The sequence below is a fragment of a genome, unplaced genomic scaffold (genome assembly GCF_019419815.1).
Source record: "Pyrus x bretschneideri cultivar Hongxiangsu unplaced genomic scaffold, Pyrus_bretschneideri_v1 Contig2, whole genome shotgun sequence".
Lineage (NCBI taxonomy): Eukaryota > Viridiplantae > Streptophyta > Magnoliopsida > Rosales > Rosaceae > Pyrus > Pyrus x bretschneideri.
The window spans coordinates 255466-279238 of NW_025999501.1; the positions used below are offsets into that span (position 1 = coordinate 255466).

A 23773-nucleotide genomic window follows, 5' to 3' on the forward strand; every position below is an offset into this window, starting at 1 on the left:
CTTAATAAACATTCATAAATAAGCTATCAATCAAACGGTTAAACAAATTGAATCCACAACTTATGAAATTCCAACGAAAGTTAATCAATTCATATTGCAAATATAAACATAGTTTCGAATCACCCCCTACCTAAAGGGGGTTTAGTTCCTCATAACCTTGAAATCAAAGAAACACCTAAACATTCCAACAACTCAAAGCTTGAATTGTATGAACGTTTAAGCACTCTTCTCTTCCATACATACAACACAAAGAGAATTAAAATGAAACTTTGAAATCAAAGAAACACCTAAACATTCCAACAACTCAAAACTTGAATTGTATGAACGTTTAGGCACTCTTCTCTTCCTCGTTGTTGTAGCACAAGGTTTAAGGGATGTTGTTGGTGTATTGAATGGATTGGGGAATTTATGGAAATGGAAGAAATGGAGGAGAAATGGAAGGGAAGCTTGCGGCCAAAGGGAGAGGAATGGATGATCTTGAAGAGTGTTGTGTTGTGAGTGAAAATGAGGAATGCCTTGAATGATGAGAATGCAAGGTATTTATAGGAGTAGTGGAGGGAACATATGGCTGCAATGCATGTGATAAAAGACTAGGAAAGTGGGTGGAAAGCTGAAATTTTCACAAGGGGGCCAAAGGGATCCCACGGCAAAGGAAAGAATTTGATGCATGTGGGCTGATTTGTTTGTTGAAGAAACATGTGTTTGGGAAGCTTTCTTGCTCATTTTCTGGATGCAATGATGAAAAGTTTAATAAATAATGCATGTAGGTGGCTGAAATGATGAAGAATGAGTGGTGGAAATGCAAGGGAAAGCTAGAAATACATGTGAAGATGTTGGAATTTCACAAGGTGAAGTGCACGGCAATGATGCTTGTTTGTTGATGAAAATGTGTTGGTTGCATGTTTGTGGATGAATGGGGTGTAAAGGTGGCTGCAAGGTTGAATGATTAAATGTGCATGTGGGTTGAAATGCAAGGTGAATGAATAATGAATGCATGTGTTGATGAAATTACATTTGGAAAGCTGAAATGTGGAGGGGATGCACGGCATGGATGTTTTGGTGTGTGAATGGTTATTGTTTTGCATGTGAAGTGTGTTGTGAATGTATGTGGGTTAAATGATTAAAGGGGGTGGAAGATGGATGAATGATGGATGAATGGAATGAAATGTGTATGCACGGTTTTGGTATGGAGAAAGGGTGAATGTGCATGTGGGAGATGGAATGGAATGTATGTGAATTATGTTGGGAAAGCTATGAATGTGCATGGCACAAAGGTGTGGATGATTTATGAATGCATGTGGGTGAATGATTTGTGGTGCAATGATGAAGAGTGAATAAAGAATGCATGTAGGGTTAGCTAGGAAAGTGGGAATGTGGTTGAATGATTAAAGGGACATGCATGTGGCTTGTTTGATTGCTTGGTGAGATGATGCATGCTTGTAGTTTAGGGTGTTGAATATGGATTTGCATGGCATTTGAATTGATTGTGGGCTTTTGGAATTGGAAGGAAATGCATGGCAAAGGGCTTGGTTTAAGAGAGAATGGGCTAGGCCCTTTGTTTTATGTCCAAAATGAATACAAGGCCTTCAAATTCGTCCAACATTTTGGCTCCAATCATATGCCATCCATTCCAAGCCCAATTTTGCTCCAAAATGCTCCAAAATGCATCTTTTTTTCTTCCTTAAGCCCTTAGAACCTGAAAACACACAAAAGAAGCATAAAGGACTAAAATAACTAGAGAAACATAACGTAAATGCACGAGAACAAGCCGTTTAAGTCGCATGAATATGCTCCTATCAAACTCCCCCACACTTATCTTTTGCTAGTCCTCGAGCAAAACAGAAAGAAAAACAAAACAAAACGAAACGAAACAAAACAAGTAAAACACACCTAAACCTTCCAACAATCGTCTTAGGGATTTCCAATGCACATGACAAGTTAAAAATCATCATTCCCACAGATTTTAGTCATCTTCACACTTAAGTACATTCTTAATCATAGTCACCATATACTAGTTCACAATTAAGCATTTAAAACCATGTTTTGAATGTAGTAACATGCCTTAGAGAATTTGCTCAATTCCTTACAAGATATGCACTCAATTTTCACTCAGATTTTCTAACTACACACCCTACACTAAGTATATGTGAGAAGATTGATGTAAATATGAAAACGAACACTCACATATATGTATCACAAGGAACGCAATTTCTGGAGTTAATAAGCATGTTTAGATATGATCTCATGAATGGAATGCTACTACTTAGACGCGAGAACCAGTGACACCATATGCTCATACCAAGTTCAAACTCCACAAATTGAAACACATAACACTCAAGATTGAAGTCACGGGTTGTAATGGGGCTTGGGGTGTGTGGATAACAAAGAAGGGATATGGAAAACAAAGGTTCTTAAAGAAATAGTGAGCAAGACAATTGAATCAACTTAGAATTCACTCAACTTTGGAACAAAAAGGGAGACAATTTAGGGCCAGAATTGGTGTTTTGAGCCCTTTCTTCAATCACTCATTCTTTCATTTTTCAAGCTCTTTTTTTTTTTTTTTTTTTTTTTTTTTTTTTTTTTTTTTTTTCTGTTTGAAACTCAAAACATACTTAAGAACAAGCATTCCTTCCCCCACACTTATTTTCTTGCATAATGTTTCTCAAAAGGAATTCATTTAAGTTATGCTCACTATCTTTTAAGAACAAGGGTGTGGATTGTCCTAAACTAGGCTAGGTGAGGAAAATGTGGGTAAACAAAGAATAAATGCTACACAAGGCTCAACGGGGTTAAAACTTATAACAAATACGAAATATGGGAAGTGAGGCTATTTGGCTATGGTGGCAACTACACAACTTCATCTTGATATATGTTATGCAAATCAATAACATGCTTTGAATGAAATGGGCATGAGTTCTAGCATTTGGAACTATATGATGAAACGCCTTCTAAGTAGTAACCAAGCAAAGAATAATGAGATCATGCAACGACTTTAGAAAACAAGAAATCACAGATTATACTCTCCAAAGAACGTTATAGGCTTAAGTCTCTCAGGGTTGTAGCGTTTGTTTGAGTTCCTTCCTTCAAGCATGTTACAAAAACGAATTTTTCTTTTATGATTGCATGTGAAGTCATACATTATAACCATAATCAAGCATATACCAAGAGTAAATCAAACTTTTCTCCATGTTTATAACTCTTTTCAACAGTCATGCAATTAGAAACCAAATCCTTATTATTGTGTTGGAAGGTGACCTACGACACAAAAACGACTCAAAACACTCTTTTTAGGCTTTTCAAAACATGTTTTTCAAATTTTTATGTGATTTTCAAAATTTTAAGTCAAAACACACTAAACACACTTAAAAACAGCAAGAAACAACATTTGAGGTTTATGGTGGATAAAACCCTACGAATTTGCATCAAAACACTTTAATAACTCCCCCACACTTAAATCAAACATTGTCCTCAATGTTAAAAACCACACTAAACACAAACAAACATATAAACAGCAATTAAACATACTAAACATGGCTGAATGTATCTAACAAAGAGAAGAGTTTAGAAATGCAAATCTGGTTGTGGAGTGTTCGTTCCATCTTCTCCTTGATCATTGCAGTGAGGCTTGGATCTTTGTGATTCCACAGGCTTACTCTTGAACTGCGCTGCTCCCATCGTTGATTTTCCTTTGTGCTACTCTTGAACTGGGCAGCAGGCTTCCTTTCGTCTCCCCCGAAGGTCTGAGCTTCCTCCTCTTATCTGTTTCTTTGTTCAATCTCTCCAATTCGTATTGAAGAGGGTTAGAGGATAGCTTAGCAAAGCTAGGTAAGCAACCAGGGAATAGAGTCCAGATAGACTCCAAGTGCCGGCTGATTGCTTATTTCACTTTGCCATGCAAGTAATATCAAGGACAAAGGAAAAGACAGGAAAAAAGCATGATATGAGATACCTTTGCTTTTGCCCTTGATGATATGAGATACCTTTGCTTTTGAAGAAGCGGTGAATGAATCAGCACATGTATGTGTTGTGCTGCTTCCTCCTGGATCATCTGTACTCCAGGCATCTGGTATCATCTTTGGGAAAGAAGAGAGAATGGAGTATCTCGAAAGGCTTTGCTGGGAGTGCACCCTCAGAGGTGAGAAAGAGTTGGGCATTTTCTTCAGTTCTGTCTTGCCAAAAAAAAATGAAGGTCGACATATATAGGGAATTCAATAGCAAGTGGTGATACTGTGCTTTTACCGTTGTCGACAAACATTTTGATCCCGCAAATCCGGCTTTTTGGAATAGTGACGACTCCTCGATCTTTGAAGACGTCTCTTCGATAAGGCTGCACGCGCTTTCTGAAAAGCAGAGAAAGCGTCGCCGAACTTTGCGCCTGTCGGCTAAAGACGTGTAGCTGCGATGATGGCCTCCACGTGTTGAACGCGTTTTCTGAAAAGCTGAGGGAGCGTCGCCGAACTTTGCACCTCAAATTCCGGCTTTTTGAATCGGTGGACGCGTTGCCTTGGCCTTTTATAGAGCTATCGATCACCGCCAACTTACACACTCTGAAGATTTCCCATTCTGAAAAAATTGGTTCCGGCCTTTCGAAAATTTACTCCGTCCACCCCTTCTTTTTGAACACTTTTGAAAAATGGCAAACCCATCGAACCTTAGCTTAGAATTGAGTCTCCGCAGTGATTCGGGCGTGCCGCAACAAGATAACGTATGGCGCCCTTCTTTCTTATCTTCTGACGGTCCTCTTACAGTTGAAGACTCCGTGATGCAGGACGCCACAACAGCTACGATAGTAGCTCGGAACCTCCTCACTCCCAGAGATAGTCAGCTGCTTTCAGGACGGTCCGATCAGTTGGCCGTTCAAGAGTCCCTGGCTCTCAGCGTGCAGTGCGCAGGCTCTGTGTCCAACATGGGCCAACGCCTCCTTGCTCGCTCCCGTCAGGTTGAATCTTTGATGGCGGAGGTTGAGATCCTGAAACAAGAGATCAAACAACTTAAGTATGAGAATAGAACTTTGCATGTGCTTAACAATAACTATTCGTCGGGCATGAAGAGGAAGCTTGATGAGATGCTGGAATCTCAAGGTCGGATGCAAAGTGACCGTCAACGGCTTGCGTCTTTCTTCCAGGGGCACCTCTTTCCTGGGTCATCCAGCGTTCCGCCAAGTATTGGGGCCTGGAATGCTCTATATCCTATGCCTCCCGCTCCTATGCCTTCTGCTCCGATGCCTCTTGCTCCGATGCCTCCTGCTTCGATGCCTCTTGCTCCGATGCCTCCCGCTTCGATGCCTTCCGCTTCTAGAGTTTTGCCTCGTGGCGGGTCTTCACGCAAACAAAAACAAAAACAACCTTTGTGAAGCTCCATTTGTTAGATACATTTGTAATTTCTCGAAAATTAATGAAAAAGCTTTGTTTTATTCACTGTATTGGGTTGCCTCCCAAGTAGCGCTTTCTTTTACGTCTTGCAGCCGGACGGTACCTCCATTTAAGCTTGACTAGGTTCCACGGCATGGAGGGGTACCTCCTCCACGACATGCTCCTCAAACATCTCGTAATAGGGCTTCAATCGATGCCCATTCACTTTGAATTCTTGCTGCGTCCTTGAACTTTTGATTTGTACTGCACCATGAGAGAAAACATTAGTGACAATAAAAGGGCCAACCCACTTTGAACGTAACTTACCGGGGAATAATCGAAGACGAGAGTTGAATAACAACACTTTCTGCCCAATTGAGAAGGTTTTGCCTCTAATCATCTTGTCATGAACGGCCTTGGTCTTCTCCTTGTAAATCCGGGCATTCTCATACGCTTCATGCCTAATCTCTTCAAGCTCGCTCAATTGTAGCTTCCTATGGTTTCCAGCCGCGTCCACATCCATATTGAAGGTCTTGACCGCCCAATGTGCCTTGTGCTCAAGCTCTACGGGTAGATGGCACGGCTTGCCATAGACTAGCCGAAATGGGGACATTCCAATGGGCGTTTTGTACGCCGTTCGATAGGCCCATAGTGCATCCTCCAAGCGCAAGCTCCAATCTTTTCTATTCGGTCCAACGGTCTTTTCCAGGATTTGCTTGATTTCTCGATTTGAAACTTCGGCTTGGCCACTGGTTTGGGGGTGATAAGGTGTGGAAACCTTATGCATCACGTTGTACTTCTTGAGCAATGCTATGATGGTGCGGTTGCAAAAATGAGTCCCACCATCGCTTATGAGCACTCGAGGCATCCCAAATCTAGAGAAAATGTTAGATTTCACAAAGTCTGCAACAACTCTAGAATCGTTAGTTCGGGTGGCTTTAGCTTCCACCCACTTTGACACATAATCAACGGCAAGTAAAATGTACGTAAAACCAAAAGACATAGGGAATGGACCCATAAAATCAATACCCCAAACATCAAAGATTTCAACAACAAGGATTGGGGTTTGCGGCATTTGGTCTCTTTGGCCTATACTTCCGGTCTTTTGACATCTATCACATGTTAAGCAAAAAGCCCTAGCATCTCTAAACAATGTAGGCCAATAAAAACCACTCTCAAGAACCTTAAACGCGGTGCGTTGTGTGCCAAAGTGTCCACCACATGCATATGTATGGCAAAAACTCAAAATGGAATTAAATTCAGATTCATGAACACAACGACGCACAATCTGATCAGGGCATATTTTCCACAAATAAGGGTCATCCCAAACATAAAAACGTGCATCCTTTTTTAATTTATCACGTTGAGCCTTGCTTAAGGTGTGAGGAACTTGTTTAGACACCAGAAAATTAACCAAATCAGCATACCAAGGCTCACTTACCTGGATAGACATTAATTGCTCATCGGGAAAGGTTTCAGAAATTGGCGCTACTTCCTCATGTACCATTCGACTTAGGTGGTCAGCCACTACATTCTCCACGCCTTTCTTATCCCGAATCTCAATGTCAAACTCTTGTAGAAGCAACATCCATCGAATCAATCTAGGCTTGGCCTCCTTTTTCGTGAGCAAATATTTGAGAGCTGCATGATCAGTAAAAATAACAACTTTAGTACCAAGTAAGTAAGATCGGAACTTATCTAATGCAAAAACCACAGCAAGTAATTCTTTCTCAGTGGTTGAATAATTTAATTGAGCATCATTTAGTGTCCTAGAAGCATAATAGATGACGTGGGATTGCTTATTCTTCCTTTGACCCAAAACAGCCCCTATTGCATAATCGGATGCATCACACATGAGCTCGAAAGGCAACGTCCAATCAGGTGGAAGGATGATAGGTGCCGTGGTAAGCTTGTTCTTGAGAAGCTTGAATGCCTTCTCACACTCCTCGTTGAACTCAAACGTCACTTCTTTTTGCAGGAGACGGCATAAGGGTTGTGCAATCTTGGAGAAATCTTTGATAAATCGCCTATAGAATCCTGCATGGCCAAGGAAAGAACGAACCTCTCTAACAGAAGTAGGAGAGGGTAAGTAACGTACAAGATCTATTTTAGACTTATCAACTTCAATTCCTTTTTCAGAGATGATATGACCCAAAACTATGCCTTGTTTAACCATAAAATGACATTTTTCCCAATTTAAGACAAGGTTAGTTTCCACGCATCTTTTCAGGATTAAAGTAAGATTATGCAAGCAATCATCAAATGAGTCCCCGAAGACACTAAAATCATCCATAAATACTTCAATTATCTTTTCAACATAATCTGAGAATATACTTATCATGCATCGTTGAAAAGTGGCTGGTGCATTGCATAAACCAAATGGCATACGACGATATGCAAAAGTACCAAATGGACAAGTAAAGGTAGTTTTTTCTTGATCATTTGGCGCTATGACAATTTGATTATATCCCGAATAACCATCAAGAAAGCAATAAAAAGAATGACCGGCTAACCTTTCAAGCATTTGATCAATGAATGGCAAAGGGAAGTGATCTTTCCTTGTTGCAGTATTTAGCTTCCTGTAATCAATACAGACACGCCAACCTGTTTGGATACGGGTTGGCACAAGCTCTTGTTCTTCATTCTTCACCACCGTGACTCCGGACTTCTTCGGAACAACCTGCACAGGTGACACCCAACGACTATCAGAAATAGGATATATAACACCACAATCAAGCAATTTTATAACCTCCTGTTTTACTACTTCCAACATGGGTGGATTAAGGCGACGTTGAGCTTCACGAGATGGCTTGGCTCCCTCCTCCAAAAGGATGCGATGCATGCATGTGGTGGGACTAATGCCTTTGATATCCGCCAAGGTCCATCCAATGGCAGATTTGTGCTCCTTTAACACCCTTATCAACTTGTCTTCTTCTTGGGCCGTGAGTGATGAGGAGACAATGACGGGCAATGTCTCGTTGTCTCCCAGAAAGACGTACTTTAAATGATCGGGCACTGGTTTAAGCTCAAGTACGGGTGCCTGAATCGCTGAGGGTAACAACTTATTAGTGAGAACTGAAAGTGAAATTGGGTTAGAAGGCTTACCATGGTGTTGAGGTTGTGACTCAAGGGCAGCCACTATCTCGGCCTCCTCCACACTTCTAGGTACGGCAAAACCAGATTTTTGCCCAATTCCTTGTGCAAGTGTTGTTTCAAGTGTATCCCTCTCCAAAGAATCGAGAAAATCCTGCGCCAAATCATCAATTATATCAATAGAAAAGCATGAATGGTCCTCAATAGGGTATTTCATGGAATCAGAAAGATTAAAATTAACAACTTCCCCATCGAATTCCATGGACAAAGTTCCACTATACACATCAATCTTCGTCCGGGCCGTCTTCATGAATGGCCTTCCAAGTAGAATGGGCAGTGAAGGAGCATGGTCCGATTCATCCATTTCGAGGACATAGAAATCCGCCGGGAAGATCAAATGATTAACCTGCACAAGAACATCTTCCACAACTCCCTTTGGATAGGCGTTAGATCTATCGGCCAATTGTATTATTACCCCATCATTTTTCAATGCTCCTAAGTTCATAGATGCATAAATGGAATATGGCATAACATTTATAGAAGCACCTAAATCAAGCATGGCAGATTCAAATCTAGTATTCCCAATGACACAAGGAATGGTAAAGCTACCTGGATCTTTGCATTTGGGAGGTAGTTTGCGTTGCAAGATGGCGGACACATTCTCACCTACCTTTACCACTTCTTTAGTCGACATCCTCTTCCTAGTGGTACATAACTCCTTCAAGAACTTAGCATACCTCGGAACTTGCTTGATTGCATCTAACAAAGGTATGTTAACTTGCACTTTCCGAAATGTTTCAAGGATGTCCTTTTCGGCTTCTTCTTTCTTCATTTGCCTGAACCTACTAGGAAAAGGAACATTTGAAGGGAAAACATTAGTAGGAACTGAATTTAACACATTTTTACCTTTATTGGCCGAATTGGGCAGATTTGGGACCATAGGGACTTGCGGCAAAGGTGGAATCACCTTTGCCGTGGGCAACCTTGTTTCTTCCTCTTCCATTTGCAAAATTTCATCCTCGTTATGACCTGTTTTTGATGTAGGACCTGCCCCAACTTCCTTACCACTTCTTAGGGTGATTGATTTGGCTGATTCGAAACCTCCCTTCGGATTTGGAATGGTGGAACTAGGGAGTTGTCCGGGATCTCGAAACTTCCCTACAAACTCGGCAATCTGCCCAATTTGTTTCTCAAGTTGATCCACCCTCTTATCTTGGTTTTGCATAGCCTTCGCTTGATCTTCCTGCCCATTAGACAACTTAGTTAGTATCTTAAGAAGTGCATCATTGTCAAGAGACGTACCTGAGGCACTTGGGCCGGATTGGGCTTGATTTTGGGGTGGGTCGTAGGTTTTGGGAAAGAACCCCGGTGGTTGTTGCCTAAAGCCTCCTTGGTTCTGAGGTTGCTGGGAATCCCTCCACTTGAAATTTGGGTGGTCTCGCCATCCTGGATTATATGTGTTGGAGTATGGATTATGTCTTGACTGATTTTGGCTTTGAAACCCAATGGCATTCGCACTCTCCAATCCGCCATTCTCAATAAGTTGAGGACACGTGTCTGTAGGGTGTCCTTGCATGGAGCATACGCCACAAGAAGCTATGGGTTTGACTTTTGGACCTTCCACCACCTGAGAAATTAATGTAGTAAGGTTAGTCATTTGATTTTGAAGTTCGGTTATGGCACTTACCTCATTGACTTGGTGTTGCCGTGGGGGGTCTCTTTGTCCAACACCTTCGTATTGTTGTGCATTATGTGCTCGGTTGGCAATTAAAACTTTTGCAGCCCCCGGGGTTTTATCCACCAACGCACCTCCCGCCGAGGCATCAAGCATTTGGCGTTCCATGGGGAGGAGTCCTTCGTAGAAGTATTGAATGAGCAGCTCCTCCTTCATTTGATGCTGTGGACAAGAAGCAACAAGTGATTTAAAACGTTCATAATAAGAAGGAAACGATTCACCTTGATTTTGTTGGATACCACTAATCCGTTTCCTCAAGAGAATGATTCTTGAAGTTGGGAAAAACTTCTCCAAGAAAGCTCTTTTCATACTATCCCAAGATGTAACCGTTCCGGGTGCTAATTCGAAAAGCCAATCCTTTGCTTTTTCCAAAAGTGAGAACGGAAAAGCTTTCATCATCAGAATGTTCCCGTCAACATTTATGGGTGTCATGCTCGAACAAACAACCTCGAACTCCTTGAGATGCTTGTTGGGATCTTCCATGGAAAGCCCATGGTATTTCGGAATGTGGTGTAACAAACTTGACTTCAACTCGAATTCATCGGTCTTGCCTTGGGCGGCCGCGGGGTATTGAATGCACAATGGTGCGGCATTGGCCAATCCAGAAGCGGAAAGCTCCTTGATTGTTCGGTTTTCTGCTGCCATGTCTTCTTCACCCACTGTTATCTTGGGTTCTTCTTCAGATTCAGAAACGGACTCGGAGCTTTCGCTTAATTCGCTAGGTTCTGAGTTCTTTCTCTTTCGTCTTAATTCTCGCTCGAAATCGGCGTTAAAGCTTGAGATATGTTCACGAATCGGATGAGAACTCCGAGTCATAAACTAGTACCTAAAACAAGAAACAAAACAAGATTAAAAATCTGAAATAAAATAAAAACAAAAGGAAATGAAACAATCCAAGAGATTAGCAAAATTGCTAATCCCCGGCAACGGCGCCAAAATTTGGTGCGAGAATTATATGCACACAAATTAAACCCTCTTTTTGTCAATTGTAGTGAAGTGTATAAGTAGGGATCGTTCTGGACCGGGGATTAGGAGGGATTGTTAATCACTTGGATTTGACTTAAAAACGTAAAAACACAATATAAAACAATATTTAATGCTCAAAGAATGCAAAACTAAAAATAAGAAAGATTAAGACTAAAACTTAAACAAAATAAGGGGGGATTGGATTTGGACGAATTTACTAAAATAAATACTTAGACACAAAACAAATTGTGAATATGGATTTGACGGAAATGAATGGATGGGAAGCTAGCTAAGGGGTTCTTCTCCACATATGTTATACTTGCATACAAGATTGATTCTCAGTTGGTCTTTCGATAAATTAAGATACTCAACACTCCGGATTAATTAGGTCCGCTTAAATTAACCGTCAAGTTTTCCTTAAGTTAATGAATTGGATGGGTTTGCGCAACGCAATTCACAACATTCTTCAAAAGTCCTTTACGTGAATAGCACAATAAAGATACAATCAAAGATCATTAAGCACTATGAAAACTATAAGTGTTGACGAGGCATTCGTTACTATGATGAGCATGAAACTCGTGCCAAGAATATGTTTAACACGATTGTTTAAAAGCAACCTCCACTACTTGTGAATATAAGTTCATAACGATTAGGTGAAATTCACTTATATTCTAGCGTCATATTTATGCATGAAAATTAAGCGCGCATTCTTAATAAACATTCATAAATAAGCTATCAATCAAACGGTTAAACAAATTGAATCCACAACTTATGAAATTCCAACGAAAGTTAATCAATTCATATTGCAAATATAAACATAGTTTCGAATCACCCCCTACCTAAAGGGGGTTTAGTTCCTCATAACCTTGAAATCAAAGAAACACCTAAACATTCCAACAACTCAAAGCTTGAATTGTATGAACGTTTAAGCACTCTTCTCTTCCATACATACAACACAAAGAGAATTAAAATGAAACTTTGAAATCAAAGAAACACCTAAACATTCCAACAACTCAAAACTTGAATTGTATGAACGTTTAGGCACTCTTCTCTTCCTCGTTGTTGTAGCACAAGGTTTAAGGGATGTTGTTGGTGTATTGAATGGATTGGGGAATTTATGGAAATGGAAGAAATGGAGGAGAAATGGAAGGGAAGCTTGCGGCCAAAGGGAGAGGAATGGATGATCTTGAAGAGTGTTGTGTTGTGAGTGAAAATGAGGAATGCCTTGAATGATGAGAATGCAAGGTATTTATAGGAGTAGTGGAGGGAACATATGGCTGCAATGCATGTGATAAAAGACTAGGAAAGTGGGTGGAAAGCTGAAATTTTCACAAGGGGGCCAAAGGGATCCCACGGCAAAGGAAAGAATTTGATGCATGTGGGCTGATTTGTTTGTTGAAGAAACATGTGTTTGGGAAGCTTTCTTGCTCATTTTCTGGATGCAATGATGAAAAGTTTAATAAATAATGCATGTAGGTGGCTGAAATGATGAAGAATGAGTGGTGGAAATGCAAGGGAAAGCTAGAAATACATGTGAAGATGTTGGAATTTCACAAGGTGAAGTGCACGGCAATGATGCTTGTTTGTTGATGAAAATGTGTTGGTTGCATGTTTGTGGATGAATGGGGTGTAAAGGTGGCTGCAAGGTTGAATGATTAAATGTGCATGTGGGTTGAAATGCAAGGTGAATGAATAATGAATGCATGTGTTGATGAAATTACATTTGGAAAGCTGAAATGTGGAGGGGATGCACGGCATGGATGTTTTGGTGTGTGAATGGTTATTGTTTTGCATGTGAAGTGTGTTGTGAATGTATGTGGGTTAAATGATTAAAGGGGGTGGAAGATGGATGAATGATGGATGAATGGAATGAAATGTGTATGCACGGTTTTGGTATGGAGAAAGGGTGAATGTGCATGTGGGAGATGGAATGGAATGTATGTGAATTATGTTGGGAAAGCTATGAATGTGCATGGCACAAAGGTGTGGATGATTTATGAATGCATGTGGGTGAATGATTTGTGGTGCAATGATGAAGAGTGAATAAAGAATGCATGTAGGGTTAGCTAGGAAAGTGGGAATGTGGTTGAATGATTAAAGGGACATGCATGTGGCTTGTTTGATTGCTTGGTGAGATGATGCATGCTTGTAGTTTAGGGTGTTGAATATGGATTTGCATGGCATTTGAATTGATTGTGGGCTTTTGGAATTGGAAGGAAATGCATGGCAAAGGGCTTGGTTTAAGAGAGAATGGGCTAGGCCCTTTGTTTTATGTCCAAAATGAATACAAGGCCTTCAAATTCGTCCAACATTTTGGCTCCAATCATATGCCATCCATTCCAAGCCCAATTTTGCTCCAAAATGCTCCAAAATGCATCTTTTTTTCTTCCTTAAGCCCTTAGAACCTGAAAACACACAAAAGAAGCATAAAGGACTAAAATAACTAGAGAAACATAACGTAAATGCACGAGAACAAGCCGTTTAAGTCGCATGAATATGCTCCTATCACTCATGCACTTGTTTTGGCACTCCTAAATGATAGTGGTAATTTCGAAGTTTACAGTGATGCTTCCTTAAATGGTCTGGGATGTGTGTTAATGCAACATGGTAGGGTGATTGCTTATCCTTCATGGCAATTAAAGCCTCATGAGTTGAATTACCCTACGCATGATTTGGAGTTAGCGGCCATTATGTTTGCTTTGAAGATGTGGAGACATTATATTTATGGAGAATAATGTAAGATCTTTACAGATCATAAGAGTCTTCAATATCTTTGCACTCAGAGAGACCTTAATCTTTGTCAGCGGAGATGGTTGGAATTTCTTAGTGATTATGATTGCACGATTGATTATCACCCTGGTCGTGCGAATGTGGTAGCTGATGCACTTAGCAGAAAATCTCAAGGCCGTATTAATGCGTTGTACGCTAGTCATGTTCCTCTTCTGGCAGATTTAAGATCAACTGGAGTGAGGTTAGAGGTAGAAGATCAGGAGGTAGCCTTACTTGCTAATTTTCAAGTTAGGCCGATTTTAATTGATTGTGTACTTGAAGAGCAGATGGTTGATGAAGAGACCCAAGAAATAATTCAAGCAAGGAATCAAGGGAAAAATAAAAACTTTAGAGTTCGAGATTCAGATGGCATGCTTATACAGGAAAGTAGAATGTTTGTGCCGAATAATTTGGAATTAAAGAAAGCAATTCTTGATGAAGTGCATATCTCAGCTTATGCAATGCATCCAGGAGGTACTAAAATGTATCATACCATTCGACCATTCTATTATTGGTCGGGTATGAAAAGAGAAATAGCTGATTATGTGAGTAGATGTGCCATTTGTCAACAAGTTAAAGCTGAAAGGAAGAAGCCATTTGGGTTGCTGCAACCGCTTCCCGTTCCAGAGTGGAAATGGGAAAATATTACTATGGATTTTGTGTACAAGCTTCCGCGTACACATAATGGTTTTGACGGCATTTGGGTGGTAGTTGATCAGCTTACTAAGTCAGCGCATTTTATTCCAGAGAGGGAAAAATATTCTTTAAGCCGATTAGATGAAATATTCATATCAAAGATTATGAAGTGCAATGGTATTCCAGTGAGTATTGTCTCGGATTATGACCCAAGATTTACTTCTAAATTTTGGGTGGCTTTTCAAGAAGTTTTGGGTAAGAGATTACTCTACAGTACGGCATACCATCCTCAGATAAACGGACAATCAGAGAGGACAATTTAGACGTTGAAGGTTATGTTGAGATCTTCGGTGTTGCAGTTTGGCAATGCTTGGCACAATCGGTTGCATTTAATGGAATTTGCCTACAACAATAACTTTCATTTGAGTATCGGCATGTCACCATTTAAAGCACTATATGGTAAATCTTGCTGAACACCATTGTGTTGGTTAGAAGTCGAAGAAAGGGTTTTGGTGGATCCATAAATTGTAGATGAAACTACTCAAAATGTTCAGGTAATTAAGTCTAACCTGAAGGTGGCCCAGGATCAACAAAAGAGCTTAGCGGACCAGCATGCCATTGACATAGTGTATGAAGTAGGTGATTGGGTGTATCTGAAGTTGTCACCGTGGAGAGGTGTAGTGTGGTTTGGAAAGAAAGGTAAGTTAAGTCCCAGGTATATCAGATCATATATGATCATCGAGCGAGTTGGTGAAGTGGCATACAGGCTTGAGTTACCTTCTGAACTGGCTAGAGTACATAATGTTTTTCATATGTCCATGCTTCGTCATTACGTTGCGGATCCATCGCACGTAATACCTCCTCAACCATTAGAAATTAATCCGGATTTGACATATGACGTGGAACCAGTAATGATTCTGGATTGGAAGAAAAAGGTTCTAAGGAACAAGACGGTGAGATTAGTGAAAGTTTTGTGGAGGAATCACTCTATAGAGGAGACTACTTGGGAAGCGGAAGATCGAATGAAAGATTTGTATCCTCGGTTGTTCTACGATTACTAGTGGGTAGTTTGAGTTGTTTTGAATTTCGGGATGAAATTTCTTAAGGTGGTTAGGTTGCGACAGTCCGTTCCGAATTATTCATACCTTAGTTATGAAATGATGATTTTACCCCTAGTGGTTATTTGTCATTTTGGGTGATTATTTTGTGGTTTTGTTGGTTGCATCTGGACCACACATTCTCATCCTTATCTCATCCCCCGTGTACCTCTCTCTATCTCGAGCTCTCTCTCTCTCTCTTCTTCTCCCTTTGTACGGACGAGATCCAAATCCCCTGCAAACGTCACAGATTGAAGTGGGAGTTAATACCTTTGTGTTCGTGAAGACTATATGAGTTCAACCATACCAATTTCAGGTAAGGAATCCTTCGATTTCACGTTGAACCAGGAATCTCCGTTTTGGTCACTGTTCATGCACACGTGAAATGTTGTATTTTAGGGAAATTGAAGCTTATAGGAAGCTTATAGGTATAATGTTGTTCTACTCATCTCCAGCTTTCCATTGGTGTAAATTTCATAGAAATTGGTGAAGAAATGAGGTGAGAACGAAGGGTTTAAAGTTTTTCCAGTTTTCCAGCGACCGACGATTCGCAGAGAAGATGACAGTATATTCTGTCAGTTTTGGACAGAATATGCTGACGCCATCTATCAGTTTTAATGGAATTTGTTAGGGTTTAACGAAATATTCCTGACGCAGTCAATGTGCCTGGCACGTGGCCTCGCATGGGGGGGCGCGTAGGTCTGTGCACTCGCCGGCGCGTGGTGGTGTGTGGAGCATCAGAAAATTATTTTAAAAATATGGGGTTGTTCGTGAGGTTAAGTAGGTCATGTTGGTGTTTTCATACACCCCATTTGAGCATTGTATGAGAAGTTATTACCTAGTTTTGGTTATGTGCTTTACTTGACATTTTTATAGTTATTTTGCATATAGATGAGACTTATCTTGAGGACGAGCGCAGTCACTCAAGGCTCGGGGGTTACGACCCTCCCATATATCGGTGAGTGGGCTTTTGGTTTTCCATATATACCTATATACTTGTGGTTTTTCCTAGAAAATGAAATGGAATGTTTATATATTTTAAATGCCATGCATAGTCTTTGCCTATTTTATTTATGCATTAGTAGTTGCATATATTTTTGATTGGTGCTGCGGACGCACATGTAAGTATCAGGTAAGTTTATAGATTATGGTTGTGAATTAGTGGTTATGTGAGATGCATAGAGAGCTCATAACCTGCACCCCCGGTGTTAATGCTCCCGCCCAAAGTTAGGGCACAGTCTTTCACGGATGTTCACCTCCCGCACCATACGCTCACCTTGGATCCAAGTTAGGTGCACATTTGTCGTACATACTACTTTAGGTGGTTTCGACTCGTAGGTGACCCGCGATTATTCGCCCAGTTTTCACGTGATCGTAGCACTTGAGCGTAATTATTTACACCCAGTCCTGTCGTATAGACCACTTTAGGTGGTTCCAACTCGTGTGCAGGTATAGTTAGTGAGTTGGGGATTTGAGCTCTAGATTCAGCAGTATAGGTCACGTTAGGTGACTCCAGCTAACATGTTACTTGCATTGATTGACATTACCTAGGTTACTTACATTTTATGTGGAGGCATTCGACATGGCATATTTCTGAACATATTTTTGCTATATGTGTATATTTTATTTTCTGGGAAACTACACAGGTTTTACGGCCAGGGGTTAGAACTTTTGATAATGAAATGATTTTGAAAAGCATTGTTTTTGTCCACTCACACTTTCTGTTTTGCGCCCTTCCAGGTTCTAGTTAGAAGCAGCTTTGGTATGAAAAGACGTTGAACACAAATGATCGCTTGGAGGCCCTATTAGCATTTGCTGAGAAGCGAAAGCCAAAGTATAATGGAGATTACGATGATAAACTTGCTATAATTTGTCTGGATAAGTTTCTTGGTTGGGCAGAAATAAACTTGTTAGCAATGATAAGTTGACAGGGCAGTAGAGGTCTTAATTATATTTGATCATAATTTACTATTTAATGAATAGCTGATTAAATATTGTGTTTGAGTGTCTATGGATTGAATGTGTTCCTTAGTGAATCTAATAATTGTACTCCTCAATATAGTTCCTTTTTACACTATAACAATCAATGATCTTCGCTGAACAGAGGCTCGTTTCTCAAGAAAGTATCTTTACTCAGAAAAACTTGTTCCTAATTTCACTCCATTTAGTTTAAGTGTGTTCGGGATCTCATGCTTGGAATTAATGTTGGTGATGAAATAGGATACATTTATTTTAGTGTTTTGACAGAAAGATGCTGAACTTGTCTGTGTTTTGTGTTATCTTTAGTACCAAACATGTTTGTGTTTTGTATCATCTTTAGAACCCCACCTTCAGCTTGTAATGGATGTATTGTCATATGAAATGTGATCAACTTGACAATGGTTATGAAAAACACTTATCAAATGTTTAATTACTCACTTCATTGCTTAGTAACAGAGTGCTAATGTGGAAAGCCTCACTGAAAAAATCATCAATGTAACGCTTGAAGACAATATATCAAGCCAAAGTTCCAATACTGTTTCACATGGTGATTGAGGAAAATTGAACGGTTTGATTGGAAGAAAATGTGCAAGGTTCCAATGTTGTGATTGAGGAAAATTGAAGGGTTTGATTGGTTCCAATGTTCTAATGTTCCAATGTCCTTAATTTGCAAATCTTTTGAACATTTGATATTTTGTAATGTTCTAATTTTTTTATTTTTTTATTATGCTCTTATTTTGGGTATGTAAATATATACTTAAAAGAAAAATGCGTTTTTATGTTTTGGATGTGACAATATGGTATGTATATACTTATTTAGTATTATGATTTTCATTTGATTATTTATTGATTTAACATATATTTTCCTTAACGGGTAACGGATCGAGTCATATTACCTGTTAATATTATCGGGTCGATTTCGGATCAGGGCATTACACGATATTACCCATTAAGATACCAAGTATGACATGAAAATAACACGAACACAGAAAACACGACATGAATGTCAGGTTTACCTAAAGATCATATTTCCTAGGAGAAGGATTACATTATTGACCATGAATCATGTCTTTTCGGCAACAAAAGATGCAGTATTCAAATTGAAGAGATGTGATTGTTGTGTCAATAATAGGGTTGGGCACGGGCCGGGCCGGGCCCAAATTTGGAAGAACCGGACCTACCCGTTTTAAAATGTAACGGGCCTGGCCGGGCCGGGTGTAGGGATTTTAAGTTTGGGAACCGGACGTAACCCGGCCCGTATCAAACGGGCCGGTTCGGGACGGGTCCACGGGTCCGCTTCAGAAAACTTGTAAAAACCCGGGACAGAGCTCCGCGGATAGTCCGAATTCGGGATTAGGATCGGAAAATAGTCCGGTAAAGGGTCTGAGTCCGGGTCTGATTATCCTAATCTCGGTGGCGGACGCCGCCGGATTAGTCGTCGTTTACATTTACTGGAAAAAGAAAGACGACGAGAACGGATGCAGTTGTACGGGAAAGAGCAAATTTGGCAGCAACGAGAAGCGCCACCTCTGTAATCTCTGGCATCTCTGTTCTTGCACTTGCATCAATGGCGGGTTCGGGAACCAGGATTCGGATTCGGGCGACCCGGAAAAGGCAGAGAGGGGAAAAGGGGAGGGGGATCTCGTCGCGATCGACAAAGGGTTCACATTCGAGCTGGACGAGCTGTTGAGGGCGTCGGCGTACGTGCTGGGGAAGAGCGGACTGGGGATCGTGTACAAAGTGGTGCTCGGGAATGGAATCCCGGTGGCGGTGAGGAGGTTGGGGGAGGGCGGGGATCAGAGGTATAAGGAGTTCGCGGCGGAGATTCAGGTGATCGGGCGGGTGAAGCATCCGAATGTGGTGAATTTGAGAAAGGGTTGGAGTGTTGGAGAGATCGAGATTGAACACTGAAGTCTGAAACTGATTTGGAAACCTAGGTTACAAATTAACGGTTCAGATTAAATGATAGGTTATCATTCAATCTCAACCGTTGATTATAATATGAAACGGGCCGGTTCGGGGCCCCGTTTTTCTAATGTGTAGGAACCGGCCCGCCGCGTAAATAACCATGCCTCGGCCCGCCCCGCCCCGTTTGTTCCCAAAAAAAAAAGGACCCGACCCGTACCCGCCCCGAACCTACACTACCCGCCCTTACCCGCGGTTCCTCTACCCGTTTGCCCACCCCTAGTCAATAACCCAATCCCATCCTCTGTCAAACAGCCCCACATATATATATATATGTATGTATGTTTGTATGTATTATTATTATGTTCTTAAACCATACACCACACCTCGTACGGAGAGTAACTCCACAAGGCTGTGCCATGGTCAGAGAGGCTCCACAAGGAGTGGTCCATAGCTGGAGGAGAATGTATGGAAATGGTAAGACGGGAAGGTTTCACAAAAACTTAACGGGTATAAGACTGTGTTTAAAGAAAATTGATTTTAGATTATTCCCCGCTTAAGAATGATCTCCTCTAATAAGAACTATAAATGTTATTGCATTGTTAAATAACCAAGTGGTTTATAATTTGTTTTATTTGTAAGGATAACTTCTTGAGAATATGAATATCACATTGTGGAAAAAAGAAACTTTACATTGGGGTTGGGCAAATAAGTATAGGAACCGCGGGTAGAGGTTGGTAATTCAGGTTCGGGACGGGTCCAAAATTTCTAAACACAAAACGGGATGGGACGGTTCGGGTATACAAAATTAGCAGGGCTGGGCAGATCCTAAAATAGGAGGGAACGGGCCCTCGGCCCGGCCTGTTTCTAGCATACTTCGATCTCATCTTAATTGGGTTTGAGGCTTTGAGCTCAGGGGCTCCTCTCATTTCACTCAGAACCAAACTCGCTCCCAAAACCTTTCTCTACACAAGCCCCAAAAACATAACTCGCTCCCACCGTCCCATCCCAACTCCATCTTGGCCAAGCATGTGCATTATACCCCGGATCGCACGGCTCTTGGCCACGCAGATCAACATGACGACGCTCTGCTTGGTGCCTTCAATGGCAGACTCGCAAGCCCGCCGAAGCTCCTGGTCGTCTGCGCTCGATTTCGCCATCGCCGGTGGTGGTGGTGCTGCACTCGATGGATCTCAATCGGATTCTGCTGTAGTTTAATGGTAAAATATATAGATCTGGGTTTCTGAGTTCAAGGATTTAGGACTTTTGAATTAGGATTTCTGAAATTTCTGGGTTACTGAATTTAGGGATATAATTTCTAAATTTTCTAGATTTAATTGGTTTTGGTTTTGATTTTAGTTTATCTTTGGAAAATCATGCTGTAAAGGATCTTGCTGGATTTGTTGAAGTCTTCTTTTTATCCACTTTGGGGGCTTGATTTGGCTTAATTTCAGGCCACTGGTTCGAGTTTGGTGGTCCTTTTGATGGCAGCAGTGGCAGAGGACGCATGCTGTTAGGGTTTTTTCTGTTTTTCTATTGGGCGTGGTTCGTTGTCATTTGGGGTCCATACTTTTGTTGTTGTGTTTGTATTGCATGTTAGCCTCTCTCTTGTCAATGGATGTTGTTGGTAATAAAAAAAGCAACCCAATGTTGGACCAAAAAAATAAATTAAAAAAACCGAAAAAAAAAAGAAGAGAAATTGGACCCGTGAATCTGTTCCTAACCGGTCCATTGGAAACGGGTCCGATTAGGTTCGATTCTCAAACTTAAAATTGCTCTACCCAGCCCGGCTTGCCCTGTTACCTTTTAAAAAAGGTAGGGTGAGGTTCCCTTAAATTTGGGTCCGGCCCAGCTTGTGCCCAGCCCTACTTTGCATAAGCTTATAAGTAGTTGGCCTACTCCTCGTATTGTTAATTAATTTTACGATGTAACCTTAATTTTTTTCATGGTATCAAATTAGGTTGTTCGATATATGAAGCCCAGCGGCCAGAGGTCAACCAATTTGTGTTGTTAAGCTTTAGAATTAGGCAAGTAAGAGGGCGTGTTGAGAGCATAAATTCCACATCTGGGAAAAATGGACCTTTCATGTGTTTATAAGAAATTAGGCTACCCCCTCATATTATCAATTGATTTTATAATGAAACCTCTATTTGGACCTAGATACGTCCATCCATATGAACTCAACCATTGGTGGAGGAGAGGTGTTCAGTCCAACATCCAAGCAAGAGGAAATTTCATTCTCATAACCACTCGGGTTCTAGGGCGAGGCTCATGAGAATGGGGGAGGGGAAACGTTTAAACCTTGATTTTTTATCCCTTGTTCGAGTCAAGTGAGCTCATTAATTTCCAGCTTAGTCAACTCAGTTCTAGCTTAGTCGCCCAGCTCACTTCCAGCCGAGTGGTCAGATGAGAGCTTTGTTCTAGTCGAGCAACTCACTTTCAGCCGAGTCGGATGAGCTCACTCTAAGCCTGGGTGGAACATGTGTATGTTGTGGATGTCGTAATTAGCGCAAAATTAGTGCACATGATAAAACTACCGAAGGGGAATTGAGTTTCAAATTTTAAAGCTTCAGCATCAAATATGGGGTCATATCCAAAGTCAAACTGGTATTAATTTGGAAACGATCAAAACTGAGAATATAACACACGTTAATTGATGTCCAGGAAGAGTTTCAAATACTATAAATAAGATCTGTAGCTCATTGTTAGGGGTCCCCAAAAGCACAACAATTCATCTTTTGTTATCTCTGCACCCTGCGTGTTTGTAACTCTATTTTCTCCAATTTATAGAATAAGTTTCATTTTTCTTGCTGTTAGTGTAAATTTAATTTTCTCACACTTAGTGTAGCGAACAAATTATTTTCTCGCACTTAGATTAATTTATTTTTTTTGCAATTTACTTGTGCATTTTATTTTCTTGCAATAGGAGTAATGTAATTTTATACTTATCAACTCGATCAATTTGACCAGTTCATTATGGGTTGATGCGAATTCGCCTTTCCTATACAATCCCATCTTACTACATCAATCATCAACCCTACAACCACATCAACCATTAAATCCATCCCACTTCACTTTCATGAATAATGCCTCATCTAAAGTCCTTTTACCCCAGGCACAGAGAACCTATGACCGAGATGGTTCCTTCCTTGGTACACAGTCACATTAAAAGAAGTCAAATTGAAGCACAACCAAAATCACCAACTCACATCTTTACTTGTTCGGCCTTAGGCCGCGAGTTGGCACGCCAGCATGTAATAAGAAGGACCAAGAGATCTCTTCATAACCTTGAATGAGAGAAACTAAGGACAATTGATTTGTGTCATTGGATCACATAGAGGCTTGAACATATGTGCGATCTCTCCGCATAGTTCCTTTAGTGTGTAAACTAGCCCTACATATAAACCGTAAAAACGAGGAAATTTTTGCTATCCTATATATAGCTATATAAAAGATGAAAGTACAAGCCATTTAGATACTATATGCACTGCCTAATGACAATCATATTTGATGCTTGTTTCCCCTTCTTTTCTTGAGAAAACCTAATAAGTTAAACGGCCCAATATTACATGTGCTAGTTTTTTGTTGTGTCAGATAGCACCAAATCAATTGGAAACAAACATAAGCTAACACATGAATATATCAAAGTAAATGCAAGAACAAAAAAAATAACAAAAACACCAAAAAAAATTCATGAGGTTTGTGGAGCCAAAAATAATTCCAAAAATTTAGAAGATGATACATGGATTTTTTTCTCATAAAAGACAATATTAGAAACATGGGAAGGTGGCTTTGAGTGCAAGTGGGAGATTGTTGGAAATATGCCCATAAAGTCACTCATTTGATGTAATAGCTTTTGGAAACTCTTATTTGTTTAGTGGAAGGGCAAAGCTTAATGTTAGTCATTATTTAATGTTAATCCAAGGAATGTATTTGATCTAAGAGAGAAGTGATCTAAGTTAGATTAATGAGACCTTTCTCTTATGTTCATTCTTAAAACGTTCCTAACCATAGGATTGCCAATAGGACATTGATAATCCGCTAAGGTTAGTATGTGTTATGTTGACTCATACTGGAGTATGACTGGTCTCAAGTCATTTAGTGTTGGACACTGAGACAAACACATAGGTGCTTGAAAGGGTAATCGAGTACACAAAACAATGATAAAAAATGAGTTCTAACATACATGTCGTGTAAGAACTCATAAGTTGCAATATGCAAAGTAGTCTTTTGACCTGAGG

General features: G+C 40.5%; 1 protein-coding gene across 1 annotated transcript; it reads left to right on the plus strand.

Moving 5' to 3' along the window:
* Positions 1-15281: 15281 nt before the first annotated feature.
* LOC125476671 (receptor protein kinase-like protein ZAR1) lies at positions 15282-19538 on the plus strand. Its single transcript, XM_048583000.1, has 2 exons — positions 15282-15503; positions 18954-19538. The coding sequence occupies exons 1-2, from the start codon at positions 15282-15284 to the stop codon at positions 19536-19538; spliced, it is 807 nt and encodes a 268-aa protein (XP_048438957.1).
* The last annotated feature ends 4235 nt before the right edge of the window (positions 19539-23773 follow it).